Below are 23962 nucleotides of genomic sequence, written 5' to 3'. Positions count from 1 at the left end.
TTGATCTGATGGTTCTTCGTCAACAGGACTGATGTGCAAGTCTGGTTGAATCCACTTGTATGAGCCTGAAGTTGTTTTTTTTATTATTGTACATTGCCTCTAAACTGGAGTAATTCAGGATTCAGTAATCTGTACCGGGATCAGTTACGCAGTGGTGGGAGCCATTCTTCCCTAGAATATAGCTTCTCGTTTTTAGTATTGTTTCTCCGGTACATCTCCAGCCAGCATTAACCACATTTCCTGCCAACTCTGGCAGACAGCTGCATGTCATTGCTGAAAATACACAACATGTGGACTTTGCATCAGAACATCAGTAAACAGAAGTTGGTGGGAAGAAAGCTGAACTGAACAAACAAACACACGGCCTCCCTCCAATCTGAATTAATTTCATTAAATCAACTAAATAAAGATTACTTTAATATATATAACTGTATATAAAGCATGGGATTAAGTAGATCTGAATCAGCTTCACCAAAAAGTATTGATGAAATCACTTTTGTTATCAGGTCTAATGAAACAACCAAGGGCTAGAATGAATACTTATACTTTTTTAAGCTTTGAAGTATTCCACTTATTTACTTTTAATTGTTTACATTGTGCATTTCATATTACTTGAATGTTTGAATCGTGTGTGTTTGTAATGGAATAATGTGGATCGTAAAGGGAAAATCATTTTGGAAACAAACGCTTCAAACCACCGTGACCTTGTCCTTGTTTATTTGGTGATCCTTACAACATCTTCACCAGGTCTGTTGTCATGTCAGGCAGGATTTCACATATCCAAGACATTTGATTTGATTTTCAGTTGATACAAAAGCTATAGGTACTAGTGCTACAAAGTAGACTCGCAGAAAGTGTACATTATACAAACACTGTACAGATTGTATGCATGAATTTAATCTGTGAAAGCAGTTGGAACGGTAGAAAAAAAATAAATGTGCCAGTTGCTTGAAAAAGCTTTGTGCTGTTTGTTTAGTCGCTCTCTCTCATGATAAAACTTTGAGATTGAATGTTTGTGGTAAACAGTACTGCATGAAAAACACAGAGGAGTCCTGTTCCTGCTGTTATCAGTGGATGTTTATTTGACATGATTTTGGCCACACAGACTCAGAGGAAGGCTGGACGGCATTGGTCTGTCATTATCATTCCAGCGTCAGACCGCATGATACAGAAGCTGTCGAGGAAAACATGGCAGACTGAGTTTGAGAGAAATCATCCTATCTGAGTCCATCTGACTGCTGCGTCATCCACTTCCCACAGAATGTAAGAAATAATATGGCTTTTACAGTGATTTTCTTCTTTTATATTATTAGAATTCTGAATTGTAAAGGTATATCTGCTTTATTTAAGATATTTCTGAAGCGGTATTGTGATCGGATTTCAGTGCCACACATTCCACCGCCACATTCAGCTGTCAGTCAAACACGAGAAGACTTTCTTACGTTACCACTGACCAACTGCACTTAACTACAGCAATCACTACTGCAGAAAATGACATGAGAATGTTTCACATTAATATCTCTTTATACATGTTGCTCAGCTGCAGCTTTCGCCACCCTGACACCTTAACCAAATGCACCAGGCAGTACAATTATAATTACATGCTGTTATTAAGTGTACTTGTGACATTTGTCAGCTGTAAACCTGCTAATATATAAAGCTTATCAAGAGAACTGAGTGCTGTTTACAGTACACAATCATATCTTCTATCTTCACGTCAATATTATCTATATGCAAGAATCACCACTGCAAACTGTTGTCCAAGGAATGGTGTACAATGTGAACGGTTTAACTTTTAAATGCACTTAATGATCGCTCGTTTTGGTTCGACTGAAAGAGCCCTTTGATTGCACAGAACAAAGATGTTGCCCTTGACAGGAAAAAAACGATTGTCATGAGCCAGTGATGAATTGCAAGGTGACCTTACAGTTGGTGGCAGTGGACAAACAGTTAGTTAGTTAGTTAGTTAGCTAGTTAGTGGTGGAGTGAATAGTCAGTGTTTTTATCTGCAAGGTTAGTCCTCGCTCTGGAGACAGCAGCTGTTTGGAGTGCCCTCAAACTGGCGTTGGTACACAAAGAAATCCTCAACAGAAATCCTGACAGCCAAAAACATTTCATTCCAAAAACAAACCATACACACCCTGCAACAACATATTCAATGCATAATGTCAGGAAGTTAAAAAATATACAGATTCCTTTTTAATATGCGTGTTAGATGGTGACAAACAGACTTGAAATCCCGCATGCTGGTTTCAAGTGAAGATCACCAGCTGTCAGAGGCAGCAAAAAGCGGAGTTAAACACGACTAGTGATTGACAGAATATACTGTTGGATTTACAACACTTCAGAGGGAGCCTCGTGATTGTCTTTATTTCCCTGACATTTTGTTGGTTTTTGTCACAGATAGAAATGAAAAGATATTACGAGTTGACATCTCATGCAGCTCGACTACCGACTGGTCAATGTAATGCATCACAATGTTATATATTCTATGAGTCAAAAAGAGTTAAAGAACAACCTTTTACCACTGCTAGATTCTCTCTGCGGGAACACTCAACCAGTTTGTATTAGTTTTACTTCTTTCGTATTTATGTTAAAATAATTGTTGCCTATGCTGAGTGAGTTTGTGTGAATAGAGGTCTCCCTCGGGGCTCCCAAAGAAAGAAACCAACTCCACGACATTGTTTCATCACTATACATGCTGTTTTATTTTCAGGATGTTTAAAATGACCAAGTCAGTGAAACAAACATGTTTTTCTATTGTTGGTGTAAAGGGGAGGACATCTGTGTGTAATCAGCACAGATACAAAGATATGTCAGAGGACAAAGTCTTTTTTCCTGTGATATGCGAGTTTCTTTTCAAGTCAAGTGCTGAGGCAAACAATGACTCACAGAGGTCAAACAGTAATGCAAATAATCAGCAGCAGTTTAAAACCATGTTTGACCAAAAACCAAGTCCACTAGTTCTCATCTGTCTTTGTGAGGCTTGCCAGCTCATTCTACGTCTGTCTATAATAAATGAAACAGAAAACAACTTTTTGGAACGTGTATATTTCCTGAATTCCTTATGACAGGCAGGCTGATTGGTTCCCCTTGGGTTCAACATTTCTTTTTTTTTATATGCATCCACCTGTTTCTAATCTCCAGTCTACAGAAAGAGAAAACAAGGCACTTTGTTCTCTTAGCCATGTTTTGCATGTTTTGTCCACTGCAGGAGGCGCGGCAACAGATGTGTCCTCCAACTGCGGTGCAGTAGTTGGGATTCAATTGAAAAAACCTAAATAATCCCTCGTGAGCCACTGCTATAGCGCCGTGATGCATATAATCTCATCTGTTAGGTCCTCCTCACACTTTGTAGACGGGCATGGCTCGTCGTCGCTGTCGTCACCAACGCTGCAGTCTTTGTGCTGCGCCGTGCCGTGAGGGTGTGCACAGGTGTGACTCGTTTCCCCAGAGTTGTTGTTATCCATTGTGCCATTCAGCAAGTTGCTGGCAGCGCTGTCCATCTCCTCGATGGTCAGCTGGCAGGCATCTGCAATTTCATGTTTGGTCGCTGACACAAAGTTGGGGTCCCTTGCATATTTCCCGAGGCCCTCAGAGATTAAAACCTGAGAACGAGAGAGAAATGACTTTATCCTAGCCTCAACCTGAATGTCAGATTTCTGCTGCCAGGAACATTTGCATCAGGAGGATGTGTACATGAGCCAGTTTTAGCGCACATAGGTCATTTTTTTACAGTGGCATCTAAGGACCTCCGGAAAGATGTATTTATATATATTTATATACCTCAAACTCAGTCTGTGACAGAGGATTCATTTTCAACTTTACAAATTCTATTGTTAGTTAATTTGATATAAATATGAAATATGCAGATGTAAAAAGCAATAAAAACAATTCTTAATTATTCTTCCTCAGTTTCACAAGCTACAGAATACCTCATTTGCAGCACATGTGTCAAAACGCAGTTTTACAGAGGTCGTGTTTTTCACTCACAGCCTCCACCAGACTGGAGGCGCTGCCTCTCTTCTGCAGGACGTTCAAACAGCGGTCTGCAGGTATCTGCAGATGTGACGGGCCGCCCTGAGCATCGGTATACCACAGACTCCTCTTCACTGCTGCGGGGATGCTGCCGACGCTGCTGGAGCTACGCCAGTCCACCTGAGGATACACGCTTGATTAAACTACTGTTTAAATGTAGCTTTACAGCTAAAGTGATATTGTTGAAACTGGAGGCGGACCCCGTGGTTTATTTTTTTCACCATCATAAAGTGGATCACACCTGTATCAGTGGTGTGTAGCAGGGTGAGCAGTCGCGGCTGATAGGTGAGGCAGGGGGCGTGGCCCAGGAGCGAAGCGAGCGTGCAGGAGACAGGTGGTGAATTCTGCTGGCATTGAGAGCGGCCACCGCCATTACCTGAGTTCATAGGGTAGTGAAGAATCAATCAAGGTGATCATTTTGGCGTGCGTGTGTGAATGTGTGTGTGTACCTGTTGCTGCACCCGGTGTAGTGGAAGCGCTTTGCAGGTTGGAGAGGGCGGAGTCTCACTCTGACAACTTCTTCTGCCAAGACACTGAAAACTGAATGTTGGCCTGCTGGAGGCTGAAAGAACACAAAGTCAAAGACGATCAACAACTCTTATCGTCTTCACACAGTTTATTGATGTGGGCATATCTTTAAAATCAAGTCAACATTCATGATTTGTGAAGATTTGATTATGCACAGATCCTACAGTGTACCTGATCGGAAATAATGTAACTAACCTTGAGGGGAAGGCAAAAACCACGTCCTCGGTGATCGCCTGTCACCCTGATAGATCAGCTGTTGGTCGTCATCAAAGTAGGCGTCAGACTGGTTGTCAGCGCTGGAAGCTTCAAAGTCAGAGTCTCCTTCTGCATCGTGCTGGACCTTGTTGGACAACCTGTGAAACAAGAAGATTAAAAACCTTTTTATTTTCTTGCAGTTGCCCGGGAAACATGTTGGAAACATGCAGCGAATAATGATCCAGCGAGTTCTGACTGTAAGTAGAGTGTACAGTAACAGCTGTAACCCAGAGAGGAAAGACTGATCCCTCTTTGAAGGTCACAGTACCTGTCTCTGGTTAGCATGATATCGTCTCCGTGATACTCCTCCCCACTGTAGTACTCTCCTGAGCCTCGCTCGTCTTCGCTGTCTCCTCCTCCCGGCTCCTCTCGTCCAATGGAGGGGAAGAGTCCGCCCCCGCTTTCTGATCTGAAATCAGAATCAATCAGAAAAGATTGATTTGTGACAAACCGCCTTTGATGAAACGAGGCTCTGCTCATGGACTCATGCACATACTTAATGTAGTCCTCATAGTAACGTGTCCCTCTGCGAGGACAGGGAGGGTTCAATCAGACAGAATCAACAGAGGAGTGGGACAAGGGGACAGATATAAAAACAATTACAGAAACAATTTTTTGGCAGAAGTGTTGCTCAACAGTATGAGACCCTTCCCTCTCTTCCAGGTTTGATCCTGATTGGTCGCGCTCTAGAATTACACAGCTGAACTAAATTTAGTAGAGTAGAGTAGAGTAGAGTAGAGTAGAGTGGCACTGTGGACACGGAATACGTTGAGGTGCTCACAGCAGATTTCATTCCTCCACAAACGGCTGCTTATAATTAAATTAAACCCAAATAAAACTCCAACGAGAAAAGCACAAATCTCTGCCAAGCAGTTCATTCACTCCTAATTGGATTTACACCATCCCCATGGTGATTTGGATCATGGTCAAAAGGTTCTAAATTGTTCTTGGTATCTTTATACACCAACCTTGCAGATGAAAAGTAAAAGTGAATCGGCATAGTTTATGTGTAATGTTTTTCCGGGCCTCATTCTGGATCAGATCCAGAAGACATGTTACATGATAGTGCATATTGGACCCCTGTACGACTTTGATTGTTGGTGAGTCAATTGAATGCATATTTTACAAGATATGATTTTTTGAAAAAGCCTTCATTATTAGTAAATGTGAGAATCCAATATATTTTTTTTTTATTATAGGCAGGTATCCGGATCGCTCTCAAAATGAATGAGCTCTAAGTTAGACCAAGACACCATCTTCAGATTGCTTATCATTAAGATCCATCCATCAGTGCTTCCGTAATCCTGCTAAATGCATCGCGACTATCTCTAAATTTTGAAAACACTTGGCTTTTCATGTAATTATGCAAATTCATGGTTCCATTTTTCTTCTACTCCCAAAACAACCTTTGATAGCTTCTTCCTTTGTAGATGCTCCACTCTACCATCCAGTCTCAGAGTTATCATCAGGTAGATTATATGTAATCGTTTATACAGCTTTTTCTATGTTGTACATTTTAAGACCAATAAACTCACCTTCTAGAGTTTGACTCTGAAGGCTTGTCGGTGGACACCGACAATCCATTTTTGGGAGACTGACCCTCTCGATTTAACGGACACTTCCGCTGCCTCCCATTGGTCATGGAGAGGAGTGGCGGCACGTTGGCGTTGTTGAGATTGGCATTGGAAGGAATCGGTGATTGATGGCAAGCAGAAATGCAGTGATGAAATCTGCATGGATGAGGGCAGTGATAATGATGATTGTAATGGATGGGGGAGGGGGTCGGCTCCGTCTCCCCTCCTCTGCCGTCATTGTTGCCTCTCCTGTCTGTTTGCGTGGGTTCAGTCGAGGCACTGCAGGGAAAGGGCAGGATCTGTAGCGGCCGCTGGGTGACGGTGGTCAGATGGGCGTCGCCTTGCTTATCCACACTGACATGGTTGACATGGTTTCCAAAAAGGCCCCCATTGCGCTGTAGAGAGGCAACGGGAACCAATGGGAAAATGACTTGATGTTAACTTGGTGACCAGCATGACAACATCTGTACATCTAAACATTTCCATGACAACAACAACAGTTGAATGTATTTAAAGCAGTAGTTCAGGAGTGTCCAATCAAATCTCTCGTCATGATTTCAAACGTTGAACCAGACGATAAACAGATGTCGGTTTATGCCAATAATTATATGCAAGGAGACATTTTTGCAATTATTTCTTTCCTGCAAAGTGTTTTTATGAAATCGGCATAGGTTGGCCAAGTGTCCTATGAATAACAAATTAAATTAAAAAAAACAACGATTTATGCAGATTGATCAATTCTGGATCCTCATCATTATGATCAGTGATGCAGAAGGAGTTCATTTCTAATTTTAACAGTTTTGCTTACCCTGTAGATTTCTTCTTCTTCATCTCCATTTTCATCAACAAGCCCCTCCTCTTGCAGGTCACATGATATGGCTCGACGAATGTCTGGTCCGATGTCATGCAGCGTACGCAGGCCGGCCTGCAAAGACAGCGGCTGTGATGGCAAACCAAACGGTCGTCACGACCAGGTTTTTAGTCTGTATCTCCATCTGGCTGACGGGAGCTCATTTTATGATTACAAGGAAGTGAGATGTTCCAGGTGTGAGAGCTGGTCGTAGGGCTGACGCATAGGAAGAGCAATGATCAATCACAGTTTAGAGCCATCAATCACTTATTGATCATATTTTGTATAAAGGGAGAGAGGCCTCCACACAGAAAGGAAAAAGGTCTTGAGTTGAACACTGAAGCCACAGCATCGCTGCTCCATGATGCCGCCCAGCTCCGAAGCCGTCGCCTCATCATAACGTCACATTGATCTGTCTTTACCTGCCTTTAATGTGAAAATGTTTTAAAGGTAAAACAGCTGAGCCAGTCAGAGGGTGGAGCTCAGTTTGGTGTGAGGTCTTTGTTGGATGTGCAGTAACAAACGTCTTGATGAGAAATAAATGTTAGAGGGATTATTTAGAGACACCAGAGAAAAGACTCAATGCAGACAAAACTTTCTATGATTTTTCCATGTTTTTTATCTGAACATTGAATCCTCCGATGACCAGATTTACTACGTTTTATAATGCATCTGGACTGAAACAATATTTGTGCTGGGTCTTTATCTCAGGATTGGCTCGTATGTGGATGGAGTCTAGTGGCATGCAGGGACTGAGTGGTGCACATCGTTCACTTGCATTCGAACACGTCATTGCACTTAACCCACCTGTAGAGCCATTGTGGTGTTCAGCCTCTCCAACGAGCGCCTCCCCACAAGACCTTGCTCTTTGCGCCTCTTGAACTTCCTGAAGTAGTCCTGTATCAGGAAGGTGGCATAGAACTTCCCCACTGTTACCTCGTCATCTGAGTGAACAGACCAGACAGACCAAAGCCTCCCAGGTCACCACCTGAATACATCGACGCAAGTCCTGTCTGTAGCCTTAACATTTGATATAACAAGAGCCCTCAACGCAGACGCCGCCTGCTGCTTAGCTCCCCAGCTAACAGAACGGCACACTCATCCTGACAGGAAGGTCAAACGAGGCAAAACTGCAGCTAAACCATTAAAGGATGTTGCATGACAAGACGATATTTGAGCTGTAACATGACACTCTTGTACAATTCAAAATGTAAACAACACAGAGGCAAAAAAAAACCCCTCACAATAATTATCATTTCTGCAGACCAGCACACACAAGCTGCCATCACTAAACAGGCTTTCAGGAACCCATTAAAGGATCTGTGCTCTTATATTTTGTCCAGACGCTACTCCACAAATTCACCGTATCATGGGACTGACTTTAATTACTGGTGGTTGCACTGTTTGAAAAGCACAAATTATATTAAGAGCTGGATGTCATTTCAAAAGCCTGTGTTATCAATATTTGTCCTCTGAAAATGCACATGGTTATGGAAAACACACACACACAAACCCTGCTGCCCTCTCACTGCTTAATGCACCTAAATCAGTCTTAAGCTGGTGATGTGATTGTATTGACTAAACTCCAAGAAAACACAAACCTATTTGTTTTTATTTGTAAATTAGCTACCGCACTTATCAGAGCTGCATCATAAGGTGGCTGCACAATGTACGACAGCATCCACAGAGAAGCAAGAGACAAACATTTATCCCAGGAAACACCACGATCCATAGCAACAACAACAACATGCAAGGCAGAAGCATAAGAGTTTAGAGAAGCAGATCCACAGCTTCCATATCGCCAGAGAGGAGGCTGTGACTACACACACTAGCTGCCATGCAAGGATGCTAATCAAGAACGGGTCTGATTCACTCAGATAAACGCTGCTGAAGCAGAAAGGGGAGCGAGACTGAAGAAAGAAAGGAGCTGAAATGTGGTGTAGGAAATTCAGGTTTCTGGTCCATCACCATTTTTATAAGCAAAGGTGGCAGATGCCAGTGATATGGATGCTTTAAGATGGAAGAATCCTAACAAGCTCAATTAGAATGATCGTCCATCTCATAGCAGACCAAACATTTCTCTACAGCACCACAAACAGCCGGAAGCGGTGACAGGCTCTGTTCAGAAATAAAATCTATGCATGTCAAATGGACATTTCACACCTGATTGTGTTTTTTTTTCCCTACTTTCAATGAACTACATAGAGAAGTGCAAAGAATGCGTGATAAATAATGCAGATTTTCATTAAAAGATAGATAATTTCATAGCAATACTTTATATTTTCATGATTTATGTTTTGAAGCGATTAATTTGCCTCATCGCCTTGTAGTGTTTAAGTCACTCATTTGATGGAATATTTCAGATTTATTTTTCCTGCATATTTCACCCATAGGTGACTACAGGTTCTCTTTCTGGACAGAGCCTGATGAAGATTTTTTTCAGAGAGAGGCGTCAGTAGTTTCATGCCACCAGACTAAAGCAGAACTGCTCCAGACAGTTTAAGATAGCAGAAAGACATGAGAGGAAGGCTGGCGACTGGCAAACTAGTGAAAGCAGAGGAAGCTGTGGAAGAGAAAGGCTCGGCAGAAAAGACGAAGAACAGTTAGCAGACTCATGTAGGAACAGGAACATGCAGTTACATTTAATTGGTAATTCCACAACACAGCAGTGCAAAAGCATTGAAAGCATCGGAGGACAGTGGGGAAAACTACATGAACACAACTAGAGGAAAATCAATGTACATACTGTTAGAGATTATTCTAACACGTACCTAAATATATGAGAATCAGGTCAGTCTAACTGAAATGAGTCTATCGTCCTCGTGTAATAGTACTAACTGTGTGTGTGAGATGAACACTAACCACCGGCAGGCGGCACCACTTGGTCCAGCAGCTTCATACTGGTCCTTTTCCAGATCTTCTTGATCACAGCTCTGAGTTCCTCATTGGCTTGTTCCAGGTTTCCTTGGAATGACAGAAAAGGTAAAACAACAACAACAACAACAACAACACTTCATCTAATTTCAGTCTTATGATGCTGCATTACTTACATTAAATATTACATCCAGTTTCTTTTTTACTGTGCCACTTATTGATCCCTTGAGACACACTCGCTCATTTTACCTGCACTAGTCTTGTATGTGCAACTAAGTGACATTAAAGTTTGATTGGATTGGATTTGGAATGCTGGAGGCACAGAAAGGAGCCTGCAAATTTACGACTCCCTCTTGTGGCGAATTGTTGCATTGACACGTGGGTTTTACAAGCCGTCCATTCTAAAAGTCAAACCCCGATGATATAAAATGGTGCAATGGTTTTTGTTTAATGCAACCTGTGGCATTACAGAGTAAATTCAGAAGAACTGGAGTGAATAGATACTAGAATGAATTTGACAAAATAATGATCATCTCCAAAGGCAGGTGACCCATGCTTGGTGCTGTGCCTGAATGCATCTTGTGACTATACAGAAAGAAGACAGCTGAGACTGTCATCATTGCATCATCGATGACTTGGAGGTGCAGACTCACCCTCAGTCTTAATCTTGAGAGCAGTGCGGACCAGGGCAAACAAGGTGGCATTAAACATGACGGTCCCGTCACTGTTTAGGGGCATGTTCATCGCCACCAGACGCTGCAAACAAAATCCATGATATTAAAAGGTATTAAGAGTGAAATTATTCCTCTGAAAGGAAATAAACATTCACCTTTAAGAGTACTTTTTTATTTTGAATTTGAACAGGTATGAGTGTCATCGAGTTGTTAGACCCCACCTTGCAGGCGACTCTGTGAGGGCAGAGTTTCCCGAAGCCCAATGGGGGCTGGATCCTCCTCAGGAGAGTCACCACATCAAGGTGTTTTATCCTGCCCCTTAAAGACACACATTCAAAGACAAGGTATCATCGCACTGAGCACAGCCTGATGAATGGCAGAGAATCATGGCTTATAATGTAACGTGTTTATGAGCACAAATATTTATCAGCAGTTAATAGTTTGTAGAAAATAGAACAAGAAATTGTAAAAGCACTTAGAAAGCGAAAACCTCCGGCAAGCAGCTCATTCCCTCATAATTAGATTTACACCGTCCACATGGTGATCTGGATCATCATCAAATGGTTCTAAATTGTTCTTGTTATCTTTATACACAACCATGAAAAGTAAAAGTGAATCGGAGTTGATTTATTTTTGAATCCGTAAATGGAGTTTTCAATGTTAAAATAATTTCTGTTTTCCCGGACCTCATTCTGCATCAGATCCAGAATACATTTTGCATGATAGTGCATATTGGACCTCTTTATGACTATTATTTTTGGTGAGTGAATTGAATGCATATTTTGCAAGATATGATTTGTTTGAAAATGCCTTCATTATTAGTAAATGAGAAAAATCCAGATGTTTTTGTATCCAGACAGGTATCCGGATCGCTCTCAAAATTAAATGGGCTCTAAGTTAGACCAAGACCCATCTTCAGATTTCTTTTAATCAAAATCCATGCAGAGGTTTTTCCATAATCCTGCTAACAACAGGCGGACAGACAGACAAACAAACAAACTGCATCAAAAACACAACTTCCTTGGTGGAGGTAATTAAGCCTTCTGTTTAATTAACTTACTTAGCTTCGGGGTCGTATTCAGACCAGATCCTTTTAAACTCATCCAGGTGGTGAGGCCCAAGAATGGACCAATCGCGAGTCAGATAATCAAAGTTATCCATGATGACGGCTACAAATAGGTTGATGATCTGAAACAAGGACATGCGACATATTTTGTGACCGTACGTAGATATGCGCACGTTTAAGTCTGTATGGACACTGTATGGACACAGATCACAATGAATGAAATTACCAGGAAAGCACAGAGCATGTAGAAGCTGATGAAGTAGATAATGGCGAAGCTGCTGCCGCAGGTCCTTTCCTCTCCGGGGTTGTAGTCCGACTCTGAATCGCACAGCTTCCCCGGAAGACAGGCCAGCATGATCTCCTGCCAGGCCTCCCCTGTGGCACATCTAACACAGAATGAGAAACATTAACAAAGGAGCACAAGTGGGGGGGGGGGTTATACACCTATGTGATGATTTAAGATACAAAAAACACCTGAAGAGCATCAGGACAGCCTGAGGAAAGGTTTGGAAGTTGTTGTTGCGGTTGATTTGCGTCCCATCCACCATGGCTATTTTCCCAAAAACCTATAGAAAACAGGTGTAGAAATGTCACCCAGCCTTCTTTCACATTCTGCACATGGCAAATATAAGATGGCGATTATGAAATAAAGTGACGCCACATGAAAACAGTCACCACAGACAACAATCCTGCAAGCTGCTGACAGAAGGTAGTTTTATTGCCTATAGATATAATCTTTATTACCTGCATTCCGATCACAGCGTAAATGAAGAACAACATGGCTATCAGGAGAGCAACATAGGGAAGAGCCTGGTGGGAATAAGCAGAAAGGGGAGCCACCTTTATTCCAGCCTGTGTTACACCAACAGATTCTCATAAACTAGCTGCATCCATTTCTGCTCCAGTGCTGCCTGACCTTTTCATCCACGCGCGATGAGCCTTCATCATCACCGCCTCTAGCTTCAGCGCCACAGAAGAGTCATGGATTTTACAGAATCTTTCTTGTATCCCATCTTTTCAATTGTAAAGACACACTCACACTAACAGCTCACCTTTTTTTAAATGCACTAAGTTATACTCACGGAAACAACAGACAAAACTCTACAACCAGATTCAGGAGAATCAGAATAATCTTCTTATTCGTTTATATCTTTGCAGATTCACGGATGTCTATTGGCTGTTTGAGCCTCACCTGGAAGGACTTAATGAAGGTCCACAGCAGAGTCCTGATGCCCTCCCCCCGACTTAATAGCTTGACCAATCGCATCACTCTGAACAGGCGAAAGAAGGTGATGGAGATGCGAGCACTGTCCTCTGTGTTCTGAAGTGGGGAATGAATAAAGAGATTAAAAAAAAACTGGAGCAGGAACAGTCGCGCACAGAAGTTGATAAAGCTCTACACCATTCAGTCATTCATGCAATAATTCATAAATGCATTCAATGATCATGTCAGAGTTGTTTTAGCTAACAAGCACACTAAAATGAATGACAACTGTTGTGTATAGTTTTGTAATGGCGACGACCAGTGTGCATGCAGAGTCTTAAACACCATGCCGTAAGCACATCTGGAGAACTAACATCTACACAACAAATGCAAACAGACCACCTAACAAACAGCAACTGATACATTTATTCATTTTCATTTTCTTATGGATACAAACACGGACCTTTTTTTTATCTAGCTTTTGTTACCAAACACAAAAGGTTACACACCAAAACAAATGTAAATACAAATCAGTGCACTGATTCCACCGCGTTGGTAATCTGATTGCAAACACCTCCAAGCCATGATGGCACGCAGAATTTAGAGAGTGTTATTTGCTCCTTTGTGTCATGCCATGCACGGAGGAAGAAGGTACTAAAATAAGAGATCAGACCAACTTGGAGCCAAAATACAAACAACATGGATTCAAACAAACACTGAGCGTGTCAAGCAGAAAAATCACACTTCAACAAACAAGTGAGACAGAAACATCTCAATATTTCCAATATCAAGTGGCAGACAGAGTGACTTTTAAATGATCGCAGAAGGATGAGGGGCTTATAAGAAGAGGGCTTCCTTCTTACCCCTGACTCGACTATCACTTTGACGACAGGAATGGCTGCCGACTTGAAATCAAAAGCTGACGGTTAATCCATGTTACACAAACTGTACAACGCTCACCAGTCACTTATGTTCGATATATTCGACTGATTCAACATGTAATTACATTTAAAAGAAATGCTCAAAAGGGCCTACACTTTAAAAACACTAGACAGCATCACAATAAATGGCACAAAGAAGAACATCATTATTATAAAGCGTAAAGCCTGTCATGCAAAAGCTTCATCACATACTCTGAGCACTAGCAGCAAAAAGGAGGCACAAGCGTTCAATACTGGAAGCTGGGTCGTAGGAAAACCTCTGAAAATGCAGATATATGGTTGCATTGTTTTATTATTATGATAGCTACCTAAATTATGTCTTACATTTCACCTAATGCTTCTATAATGATTATAATATACTTTAAGTATTTATTATACGAGCTTTCAATTTCAAATCTGATTTAAATGAACTGATGTTCTGCATGAAGGCCATCTTTTTGACAGCGTTACTGGAACTGAAGACACTCCATGCAGCTAGTGAAGTGAAGCACCAGGACATTTCCTTGTTTTCCTGCACCTACACCCCAAAGCAAACAAAATGCCCCTCGGGGGGGGTTCAATCATCAAGCTCAACCCTCATCCCTGTTCTGACTCCACGGTGATGACATGAGGTCCTCACTGAAGTTTGGAAACATCATATGTTGTAGAATACATGTCGGGAGGACACACTACATGTGCTCAGAGGTTGCTCTGCCCACTCATTGGCACACACACACTGCAGCACAACATCAGCAAGTCAAAGCCACGCCCACTTCCTTAAAGGAATGAGGCTATCCTAAACCCATTTGCATCAGAGGGGTGTACAGGCATCCTAAAATGCATGATGTATATTGATGATGTCCACCGAGGCGGAGGTTATGTAATCGCCGGTTGTCTGTCTGTCTGTTAGCAGGATAACTCAAAACGTTCTGGACGGATCTTGAGGACATTTTCAGGTAATTTTGAGACTCTTACCAGGAACAGATGATTATGAAATACGTATATATACAAACTAGAGTTGCAAGGGAGTATTGATGCAATGGGATAACAGTTTTTTATTGTGACATTGAACGCAACACTAAAGCAAGGCCCTCTTATAGTGTCACATATGGCAAATGTGTGAATGTGCTAATTGACTACTTACATTGATCTCAGTGATGGCAATGTCAACCACGCTACCCACAACAATTAAGGCATCAAACGTGTTCCATGCATCAGCAAAATAGTTCTGCAAGCCCAAGCAACAAAGACACACAGAAAGGAAGAGAGAGAGAGAGACAACAGAGCAAGATAGAAGAGGTAAAAAAAGAGGAGAATTATGAAAGACAGAAAGAAGTGAACATCAAAATGTTGTGACTTGATATAAGACGGAGGTTGAAAGTCAAATCCTTTCTGCCCCTGTATCTGTGAGAGTACAAGCTTGTTTAAATCATTTTGAGCTTAGGTGCTCTTTTTTTAAATAAATTAATTTGCCTTCCACTTTGACAAGAGTGTTTACGCTCACTGCTGCAGTGGCAGGCTGAAAGAAACGACCACCATAGACTGTGTTCCGATCCGTTTAGAGCAGCTGCTTGAATAATTTCACACATCAGCATCACACACATCTGCAAATATTTCCAGCTCATCACCATATATTTGGTCTATGGTGCTCATTAACAGTCCACTGCAGATTCAGCAGATTTGCTTCAGGAGCAGAAATTGGCTCAAGATAATCTAAAATTATGAAACAAAATTAAGACGGGTAGGAAAGGCGGGAAGGAAGGAGACGCAGTGGCAGGACAGGAAGAGGAGGTGAACATACTGACGTCTTTCTACCTGGCTGAGTATGATGTCGACTACACTGCCAATCACCACCAGAGCATCAAAGACGTTCCAGGCGTCCCTGACATAGCCCTGAATATGGCAGCATGCACAGCCAGCAGAAGGAGATGGGAAGGCAAGAGAGGAGCAGGGTGCCGGGGGGGGGGGGGGGTATAAGAGAGGTTAGGGTGAAAGTAATGGAGGTGAAATATAAGAGAAGTCACAAGATGGGAGGAAAGAGGGAAAGGAAAGGTGTATGAGAACTGGGTTGATAGGATAAGAGTTAAAAACCTTACAGGGATCACTTTTAATAGGAGAGGAGAGGAGAGGAGAGGAGAGGAGAGGAGAGGAGAGGAGAGGAGAGGAGAGGAGAGGAGAGGAGAGGAGAGGAGAGGAGAGGAGAGGAGAGGAGAGGAGAGGAGAGGAGAGGAGAGGAGAGGAGAGGAGAGGAGCGGAGAGGAGAGGAGAGGAGAGGAGACTTACTCTGGGTTTGAAGGCAATGAGTTTGAGGATCATCTCCACAGTGAAAACTCCAGTGAAGACCATGTTGAGGATATCCATGGCGTAGTTAAAGAGATGAGACTGACCATGATGCTGGACAGATACAAGCAGACTCATCAGAAACAAAGCAAGGACAGCGTCAATCTCCATCTCACATACTGCATGCTCAAGAACCAGAAGTGAATGAAGACCACCTACCTGAATGGCCAGACACAGGGTGTTGAGGATGATGAGGACAAACATGACGTATTCAAAGCCAGTAGAGTTGACCACATACCAGACCTTGTACTGGTAGGGGTTTTTGGGGATATAGCGCCGCACAGGACGAGCTTTAAGAGCATATTCCACACACTGACGCTGCGGTGGTGAGGGGAGGTGAACCCAAACATAGAAACAGACAGGGGGGGAGGGGGGGAGGGGGGGTCATCGCTTTTGTCATAAATGGAGGAGTTATTCCCACCAATCAGGAATAATATAGAGGAGACCTTTCAATACAACAGCATTCACACAACATCAGAAATAAATAATTTTGGAAAAATATTTAATACTAAATTTGAAATGTTCAAGAAACACACACAACACAGACATATGCAGTAGCCCCTCCCACCTGGTTCTTGTCCAGCTCACAGTTCTTGTACTCCTTCTCCCCCTGCTCCTGAAAGGTGACGATGACGAAACCGACAAAGATGTTCATCATGAAGAAGGCGATGATGATGATGTAGATGATGAAGAAGATGGAGATCTCGACGCGATAGTTGTAGATAGGACCCATGTTCTCTCTGCTGGAGTCGATGGCCTTGTACAGCAGCCTGCAGGCAGAAGTCGCCATGGTGACCAGAACAGTTTGGTTTGTTTGCTGCTCTTTAAGCCTCACTCCCAAATCCATGAACACATGGAGAGAATATGCTCTAATATGTTTCTGTTGTGTTTGGACAGAGATGAAAACATGAAATAAATCGTCTTTATTCTACACCACAGATTCAAAGTGGTACTGACGTGGGCCATCCTTCGAAGGTGGAGACGGTGAACAGAGCCATCATGGCCATTAGGACGTTGTCAAAGTTGAAGTCACTGTTGTACCAGATCCTGTCCCTGACCATGGGCAGAGCTGCATCGCCATTGTTGTAGAGAATGTAGGTGCCTCTGTGATTTAGAGATGAATATCAACCACAGGAAAACACAGTACTCAGGTGAGTGTGCACTGCTGGAAGTTTTGAAGAGACAAATAAACTCACTTGCACTCCTCTGGGCTGGACTTGGCATCATCGGTACAGCGATAAAATTTCCCCTTTGTGAAAATAAACAAATTCAGTGCAGCAGCTCCTACTTCTGTTGAACTTTGTGGTTGTTCTAGGGTAGTGACCCTATTACCCATCCATTGCTTTACTGTACCTTGAAGAGCTGCACTCCAATACAAGCAAACATGAACTGCAGCAGCGTGGTGACGATCATGATGTTGCCAATGGTCCTGATGGCCACAAATACACATTGGACCACGTGCTGCAAAAGACACACAGTTTTACGCCGCTAGGAGGAACATATACACGTATAGAGCTACACACATCATCAAGTTGTTTTATTTCTAATCTGACCTTTAGTCCTTTGGCTCTGTTGATGGCTCTGAGTGGACGGAGGACCCTCAAAACACGAAGAATCTTCACCACGGAGATAGCAGAGGACCTATAGGAGAAAGAAAATGACATGATGTTACTAGAGCATGGATGCAAGGCCTGGCGTCAAGAACACAAAGATCAACACACAGATAATTTATATCACTTAACGAAGTCATCATTAGATGGTACATACTGAATGCCAAAGGAGACCAGCGACACGCCAACAACCAGCAGGTCTAAGAGATTAAAGTAGTTTCTACAGAATGCCCCTTTATGGAGGAACGCTCCAAACGCTGTCATCTGGACAGAGAGACAACAGTGAGGAATAAAGAGGGCAGATGCTCACCAGACAGACAGGAGGATGCCTTCGGTCTACGGTGAAATGGGATTTAAATAACAGATACTGCCATTCAAAGAAACTCTGAAGCATCATTCACTCTCTCTCTCTCTCTCACACACACACACACACACACACATAAAATCCCAAACAGAGAAACATGAGCAGCATTATCTCAAAGCCACTACATTCATTCTGGTGCAGATTAAGCCTCCAGACAGATTCGGTGCGGTGCAACATTAGATTTACCTGATGCAGGCATGCGATGAGCGAATGGGTAAGGCTGAGGGTTTTATTTTTAGAATAACAACAACAACAAAAATAGTTTTTGGTTTTCGTTTTATGGCTTTCTATAAATTATTTTGCTGTTCACTGGCCGAAATAGACTTGAAAAATTGCAGAGGGCACATCTGTGTGCAGAGTATACAGCCAGGCATTGGGCTATAATCTCTCCACAGTCCATAAATAAACTAAATAATAAGCAAAATATTTGTTGTTATTTAAAATAGAGGAGCCTATTAATCAAAGTCACTGAAAAAGATTAAGAGCTTTAAAAATGGTAACAGTTCAGAATGCTCCAAAAGTTTTGAATGTTGTGAATGGACAAACAAACTCTGGAGAGCACACTGGTCCACAAACTGGTCGAGGATGAAGAAGGGAGGTGGATCATGATGGAGAGGTGACTGACAAAAATACATGTTCTGCACTTTGGCAGACTCCATGACAACAAAACAAGCAGGTGGCCATGTTTACCAAAAGATATAGAGACAAAAATGAGGGGAAGGAGGACGTGTGCAGCAATCTTAGTGGTGCTTGTTGCCATGGCAACACTTTTCATTGTTTACCTTAATAAGGATCTCAAATGTAAACATACTAGTGAAGACATAGTCTGCATAGCCTAGGATCTGAGGAGGCAATCAGAGTGACATAAGCAGGCAGCGTTACTAAAGCTCTACTCGGCACGGCACGGCACGGCACAGCTCATTTACCTTCAACAGGATCTCAACAGTAAAGATTGCGGTGAAAGCATAGTCAAAATAACCAAGAATCTGCAAGAGGCAATGCACAAGTTCACGTCATCAAGTCCTTCCGAGACAGTAGCACAGAGATATACAGCAGAGCAAGTGAGAGTCAAACACAGATCAAAAATATCTGCTGCTCTATTAGAGCAGCAGGAGGCAAATGTAGTTAATCCATAGAAAAGTCAGTTCCTTCAGCTACTGTCACAAATGTGTTACACAAAATTAAGCATCATATTGCATCCAGCCATAAATTATAATACAGTCACCACATGGCAGTAGGATACGATTACACTCTGATTGATAGGCCAATAATCAACCTAACCTAATAAGTGTCATGAAAATACTTCAAGTACCGTTAGTTTATGCATAATTGATAAAAAAAAAATGCTGAAAAAGACATTTGTAATGTTAAAGAAACAATTAATTAATGATTCAATCGTTTATCTGGGTCCATTCTAAAATTTATTTTATTGTTTATTTAACAGGGATATTGTGCAATAAACGAACAGAGTGAGCAAATAGCTCATTTTTGCAGTCTCTATGATCTCATTTCATTATAATTTCATGGTAACATGAAAATACATTCATGCCTTATTGTTCTTATATGCCCTAAAAATAAAACGGTAATGGTTCAGAATCCTCCAACCGTTTTTCTAATGTTATGAATCATGAATTAATTAAAAAATAAGCAGTAAAAATTGACTCCATTCAAACTGCCGATTTCTTTCTGGGCAGATGGACTCATCAACCTCGCTCGTGTATTTTATGATGGATGGTTGGGTAAAAACATTTAAATAAAGTACTGTGTTTGGACAGTTCTATGTGGCTGTGCAGCAGGAGAGGAGAAAGTGTCCACACATCTATAAATAAATCTGGCTTCACAACACCAAAAAGCTGCCAACTGTGTGTTTCCATGTGACGAAGCAGATGCAGAAATGCTTATTTTAAATTGCCAAGTCAATTGACGTTTCTTTACAGCAAACTTTAGGACTCATCAGGTGTTACTAATAGCTTTAACAATGGCTGCTCAATTCAAGTCTCGGTAAGTCGTGAGATTGTGACGTGCCAGAGTGAACAATGCCAATACTCTGAAACTGAATCATTGAAATAGGATTCACTTTGATATCTGTGATTCTGTTCCAAAATGTCTACCGCGATTGATTCTGTGTGTTGTAATCTATAAAGATAAAGAAGCCCTCCAGTCACCAGGGTTGTTATACATACAATATTGCGAGCAGAGAAGTTGCGTATTGGGTCCTCAGCAGCCAGGGAGACAGAGCTGAGCATGATGAAGACCAGGATGAGGTTGGTGAAGATCTGATGGTTGATCAGCTTATGGCAAAATACGCGAAAACTACAGTGGAAAGTGAAAGAGGGGAGTCGGAGAGGAGAGAGGAGAGAGGCAGAGAAGGTACAGTGAATGCAACGGCCAATCGGGTTTGTGTTGCATCTTTGTTTATTTGTACTTAGTCAGACTCACGGGTTGGTGCTGCTGAAGATGAAGAAGGCGCTGCCCACTGGGATGGGCGGAGTCTTCTCCTTGATGGTGAGTTCTGACAGCCTCTGAGGGCGGGGCCCTGGTGGGGCTTCTGGGCGATCTTCATTATTGTCATCATCATCACACACTGAGACACGGAATAGTCCTAATCTGGTTTGTATTTTGTAATATAATGTCCTTATGACTCTCACTGCAGATTGCTTGCTCCTTTTCTGACATGATCTTTTTTAAACTTTGCTGATTCATTTATATCTATAATGTATTTTTTACGACATCTTTACTTCATGGTAATAAGGTGCAGATCCACTTCCTGCTTAGCGGCAGAATTACCTCACTTAATGAAATGAATACTGGTTCATCTGCGTCATTATGGATATGCGTTATATCTTTATATATTAGGTGCAAAAATGTGTGCTGTGCGATACGTTAGGAAAAACGTGGGGCGGGATCTGTCAGACTTTTCAGTCCTGTACATTTACCTGGAGAGTCGACGTCAGGGTACGGCTCTTTGTCTTCCTGTAGCAAGACCTGTGCTGGAACCTACACACATCGTAATCAGGTTTCACATGATAAGGTGACAGCTAAATAAACAAGCCTGAAAAACTCACGATTCTCCCCCATGCATGTACCGAAGGAAACAGAAAGTTATTCATTGCATAACAAAAAGTTAAGTTGAAAAAAGCTTCAATTTCCCCAAAATATCAAAAGGAAATAATTGTTGAACAGTTTTTGAGATATATCCTGGAATCCTTCAGCTATGGCAAATCAATCAATTCAAAGTTTTTTGAATAGCCAAAGGCACCAATTCATTACTCATTTGGTATGGGCAGAAATGTCTGTAGGGAATTATAAATAATATCTGAGGTTTGATCCAGAAACACATTACAAACAAATGTAAAAACGACCATTCCCAGTCCATCCTAATAGTTTATGGCAGTGATCAAATGTACCTTTTGATATGTCTGCACAATTCTTTTATTTCCTGACTAATAATTGAAATTGCATGATTCTTGAGGAGAACCACTTTGTCTTTTACCTTCTTCTCACCATCCTTGCTTTCTATCATTTCAACTCTGTTATCTGTGCTTGGATCCCTGTTTGAGAGAGATGAAACAGGGTGTAACTGTAACACAAAGTGCTTGTGACATGAAAAAAAAAGTGTAATATTGAGGACTGAAGCTGTACTTGGTGCTGTTCTTCCTCTTCTTGGCCTCTTCTTCCTCCTTCTGTGCTGTATTGAGGCTCTCTGCATCAGCCAGGTTGTCAACAGCAATGGCCAAGAAGACATTCAGCAGAATGTCTGGTCATGTGACTTAAGAAGAAATCACTGACCCCCACACACACACACACTCAAAACGTACTTAAAGTCAGTTAAGAATGTGAGAGTTTGTCAGACTTGAGGATACAGTTTCCACAGATGAAAAGAATGATGAAGTAAATGCAGACGACCATTCCAGAGGAGGCGGGACCGCCGTACGCCATGATACCATCATACATCACTGTGTTCCAGTCTTCTCCTGTCAAGATCTGAGGAACACAAAATACAGCAGAGGCCACTTCAATCAAGCACTCTATGGTTAAAAGAAAATACCATAAATAATTTCGAAATATTAGGAAAAGAAATCCCTTCACACAATCAGCACGTACAGTGGCATACCATAGTGTACGTGTGAGACAATACTTTGATTTATGAAGAAGAAACTTTCCATTTGTTCAGATCAGGGAAAGAAATGGATGAAAGTCCATTTTGTACATGAATATGATTCATATCCCACACCATTCAGCTCATTGTACTTTTCACTGCAGCACAATCATGAAACAAAGACGCCCACATCGTCTGTGCACCCAGGACCTGCCACCTTTCACTGGATGTCTACTGTGTAGCTGAGTAAACATGTTAATATTATTGCTGAAAACAAGCACAAATATCCTCTGTGCTGGGTTTTATTGTTCTTACACTGCATGATTCATTATTTTAAGCTCTCTTTGCCATCCAGGCACTCTTACTGAATATTACAATTCTTGCATATTGTGATCAAATGACGTGAGTAAAAAGGAACACTCACCTGGAACACGGTGAGCAGGGCCTGAGGGAAATTGTCAAACGTGCTCCGTTTGGTCACAGTCTCATCAAAGTTAAACTTGCCCCCAAAAAGCTGCATGCCGAGCAGGGAAAATATAATGATGAAGAGGAAGAGCAGCAGCAACAGCGAGGCGATGGACTTCATAGAGTTGAGCAGAGAGGCCACGAGGTTGCTTAAAGATGCCCAATGACTGGAGAGGGAAAGACTAGAAATGAGATACACTTGTGTGTGTGTGTGAGAATGTAAAGATGGAGAGGCGGTTGAGAAATAAACGCATGTCTTACTCACCGTGTGACCTTGAAAATCCTAAGGAGTCGTACGCAGCGAAAAACAGAAATTCCCAGTGGAGACATGATGGCAAGCTCCACCAGGATGGTCTCTACGATGCCGCCACACACCACAAAACAGTCAAAGCGGTTAAACAGGGACACAAAGTAGGCCTGCAGCCCCAAACTGTACATCTTCACTAGCATCTCCAAGGTGAACATCGCCAGGAGAACTTTGTTGGCTATGTCTGGAGAGAAGATGACACAGTTCAGAAACAAATCATCAAACGTATAATGATTTAACAAAGTCAGGGAAACTGAACGAATGCATATTTGACAACTAAACTGAAGAAATCGAGCAGACAGCTACCCTGTACTTCAGTCAGCCAGTCTGGTTGGTTGTAGTGCTCGGAGGCGATGGTGAGAGTGTTGAGGAACACCAAGACAATGACCAGCCAATAAAACATCACTGATTTCACGGTGGCACGACACTTCCTGCGGCAGAATCGGTTCCAATGTCGCCACTGACGACTGACAGACAGACAAATAAATCTATTTCAGTTTAATGGTGAGGATATGTGCAGCTGAGCTAGCTGTCGACTTTGTTCTTTCTTTGCATGGATTAAAAAAAAAAAAAAAACATTTTGTGTCTCACAAAGTACCAGATGGGGCACCATGAAATGAAAACATCAGGGCAACTTATTAACGAGAGGAATCTGGTAAACAAGGATCAACACAAGAGAGATCAAAATAAAGAGTGTTTTTTCAGGCATAAAACACAACAGAGGTTGCGCTAACTGTAAATCATTAGATGGAAGCATTGGGAACAAAGTCAAATATGATGTAATAAATAAACAT

The 23962-nt window shown here is 42.0% G+C and overlaps 1 protein-coding gene across 1 annotated transcript in view; it reads right to left on the bottom strand.

Annotated features, from left to right (window-relative positions):
- Positions 1-3302: 3302 nt before the first annotated feature.
- cacna1db (calcium channel, voltage-dependent, L type, alpha 1D subunit, b) overlaps positions 3303-23962 on the bottom strand; it is a 50391-nt gene continuing 29731 nt past the window's right edge. The window contains exons 12-49 of the mRNA XM_068753086.1: positions 23475-23635; positions 23127-23352; positions 22821-23028; positions 22161-22281; positions 21940-22054; positions 21791-21848; positions 21234-21294; positions 20737-20881; positions 20481-20610; positions 19080-19139; positions 18091-18197; positions 17877-17964; positions 17677-17784; positions 17520-17572; positions 17281-17427; positions 16892-17093; positions 16483-16641; positions 16267-16377; positions 15799-15876; positions 15128-15211; positions 13052-13180; positions 12604-12669; positions 12334-12425; positions 12086-12245; positions 11854-11981; positions 11015-11111; positions 10773-10875; positions 10108-10209; positions 8053-8189; positions 7204-7320; positions 6357-6790; positions 5318-5347; positions 5090-5230; positions 4762-4919; positions 4488-4600; positions 4280-4414; positions 3994-4158; positions 3303-3608 (exon numbers count right to left, since the gene is read on the bottom strand). Coding sequence (XP_068609187.1) covers positions 3303-3608; positions 3994-4158; positions 4280-4414; positions 4488-4600; positions 4762-4919; positions 5090-5230; positions 5318-5347; positions 6357-6790; positions 7204-7320; positions 8053-8189; positions 10108-10209; positions 10773-10875; positions 11015-11111; positions 11854-11981; positions 12086-12245; positions 12334-12425; positions 12604-12669; positions 13052-13180; positions 15128-15211; positions 15799-15876; positions 16267-16377; positions 16483-16641; positions 16892-17093; positions 17281-17427; positions 17520-17572; positions 17677-17784; positions 17877-17964; positions 18091-18197; positions 19080-19139; positions 20481-20610; positions 20737-20881; positions 21234-21294; positions 21791-21848; positions 21940-22054; positions 22161-22281; positions 22821-23028; positions 23127-23352; positions 23475-23635 — 5035 coding nt within the window. The remainder of the gene's footprint in view (positions 3609-3993; positions 4159-4279; positions 4415-4487; positions 4601-4761; positions 4920-5089; positions 5231-5317; positions 5348-6356; positions 6791-7203; positions 7321-8052; positions 8190-10107; positions 10210-10772; positions 10876-11014; positions 11112-11853; positions 11982-12085; positions 12246-12333; positions 12426-12603; positions 12670-13051; positions 13181-15127; positions 15212-15798; positions 15877-16266; positions 16378-16482; positions 16642-16891; positions 17094-17280; positions 17428-17519; positions 17573-17676; positions 17785-17876; positions 17965-18090; positions 18198-19079; positions 19140-20480; positions 20611-20736; positions 20882-21233; positions 21295-21790; positions 21849-21939; positions 22055-22160; positions 22282-22820; positions 23029-23126; positions 23353-23474; positions 23636-23962) is intronic.

Source organism: Brachionichthys hirsutus, chromosome 2, assembly GCF_040956055.1.
Source record: "Brachionichthys hirsutus isolate HB-005 chromosome 2, CSIRO-AGI_Bhir_v1, whole genome shotgun sequence".
Classification (NCBI taxonomy): domain Eukaryota; kingdom Metazoa; phylum Chordata; class Actinopteri; order Lophiiformes; family Brachionichthyidae; genus Brachionichthys; species Brachionichthys hirsutus.
The sequence above is the reverse complement of the archived record's forward strand: the minus strand, read 5'-3'. Positions and strand labels throughout refer to the sequence as shown.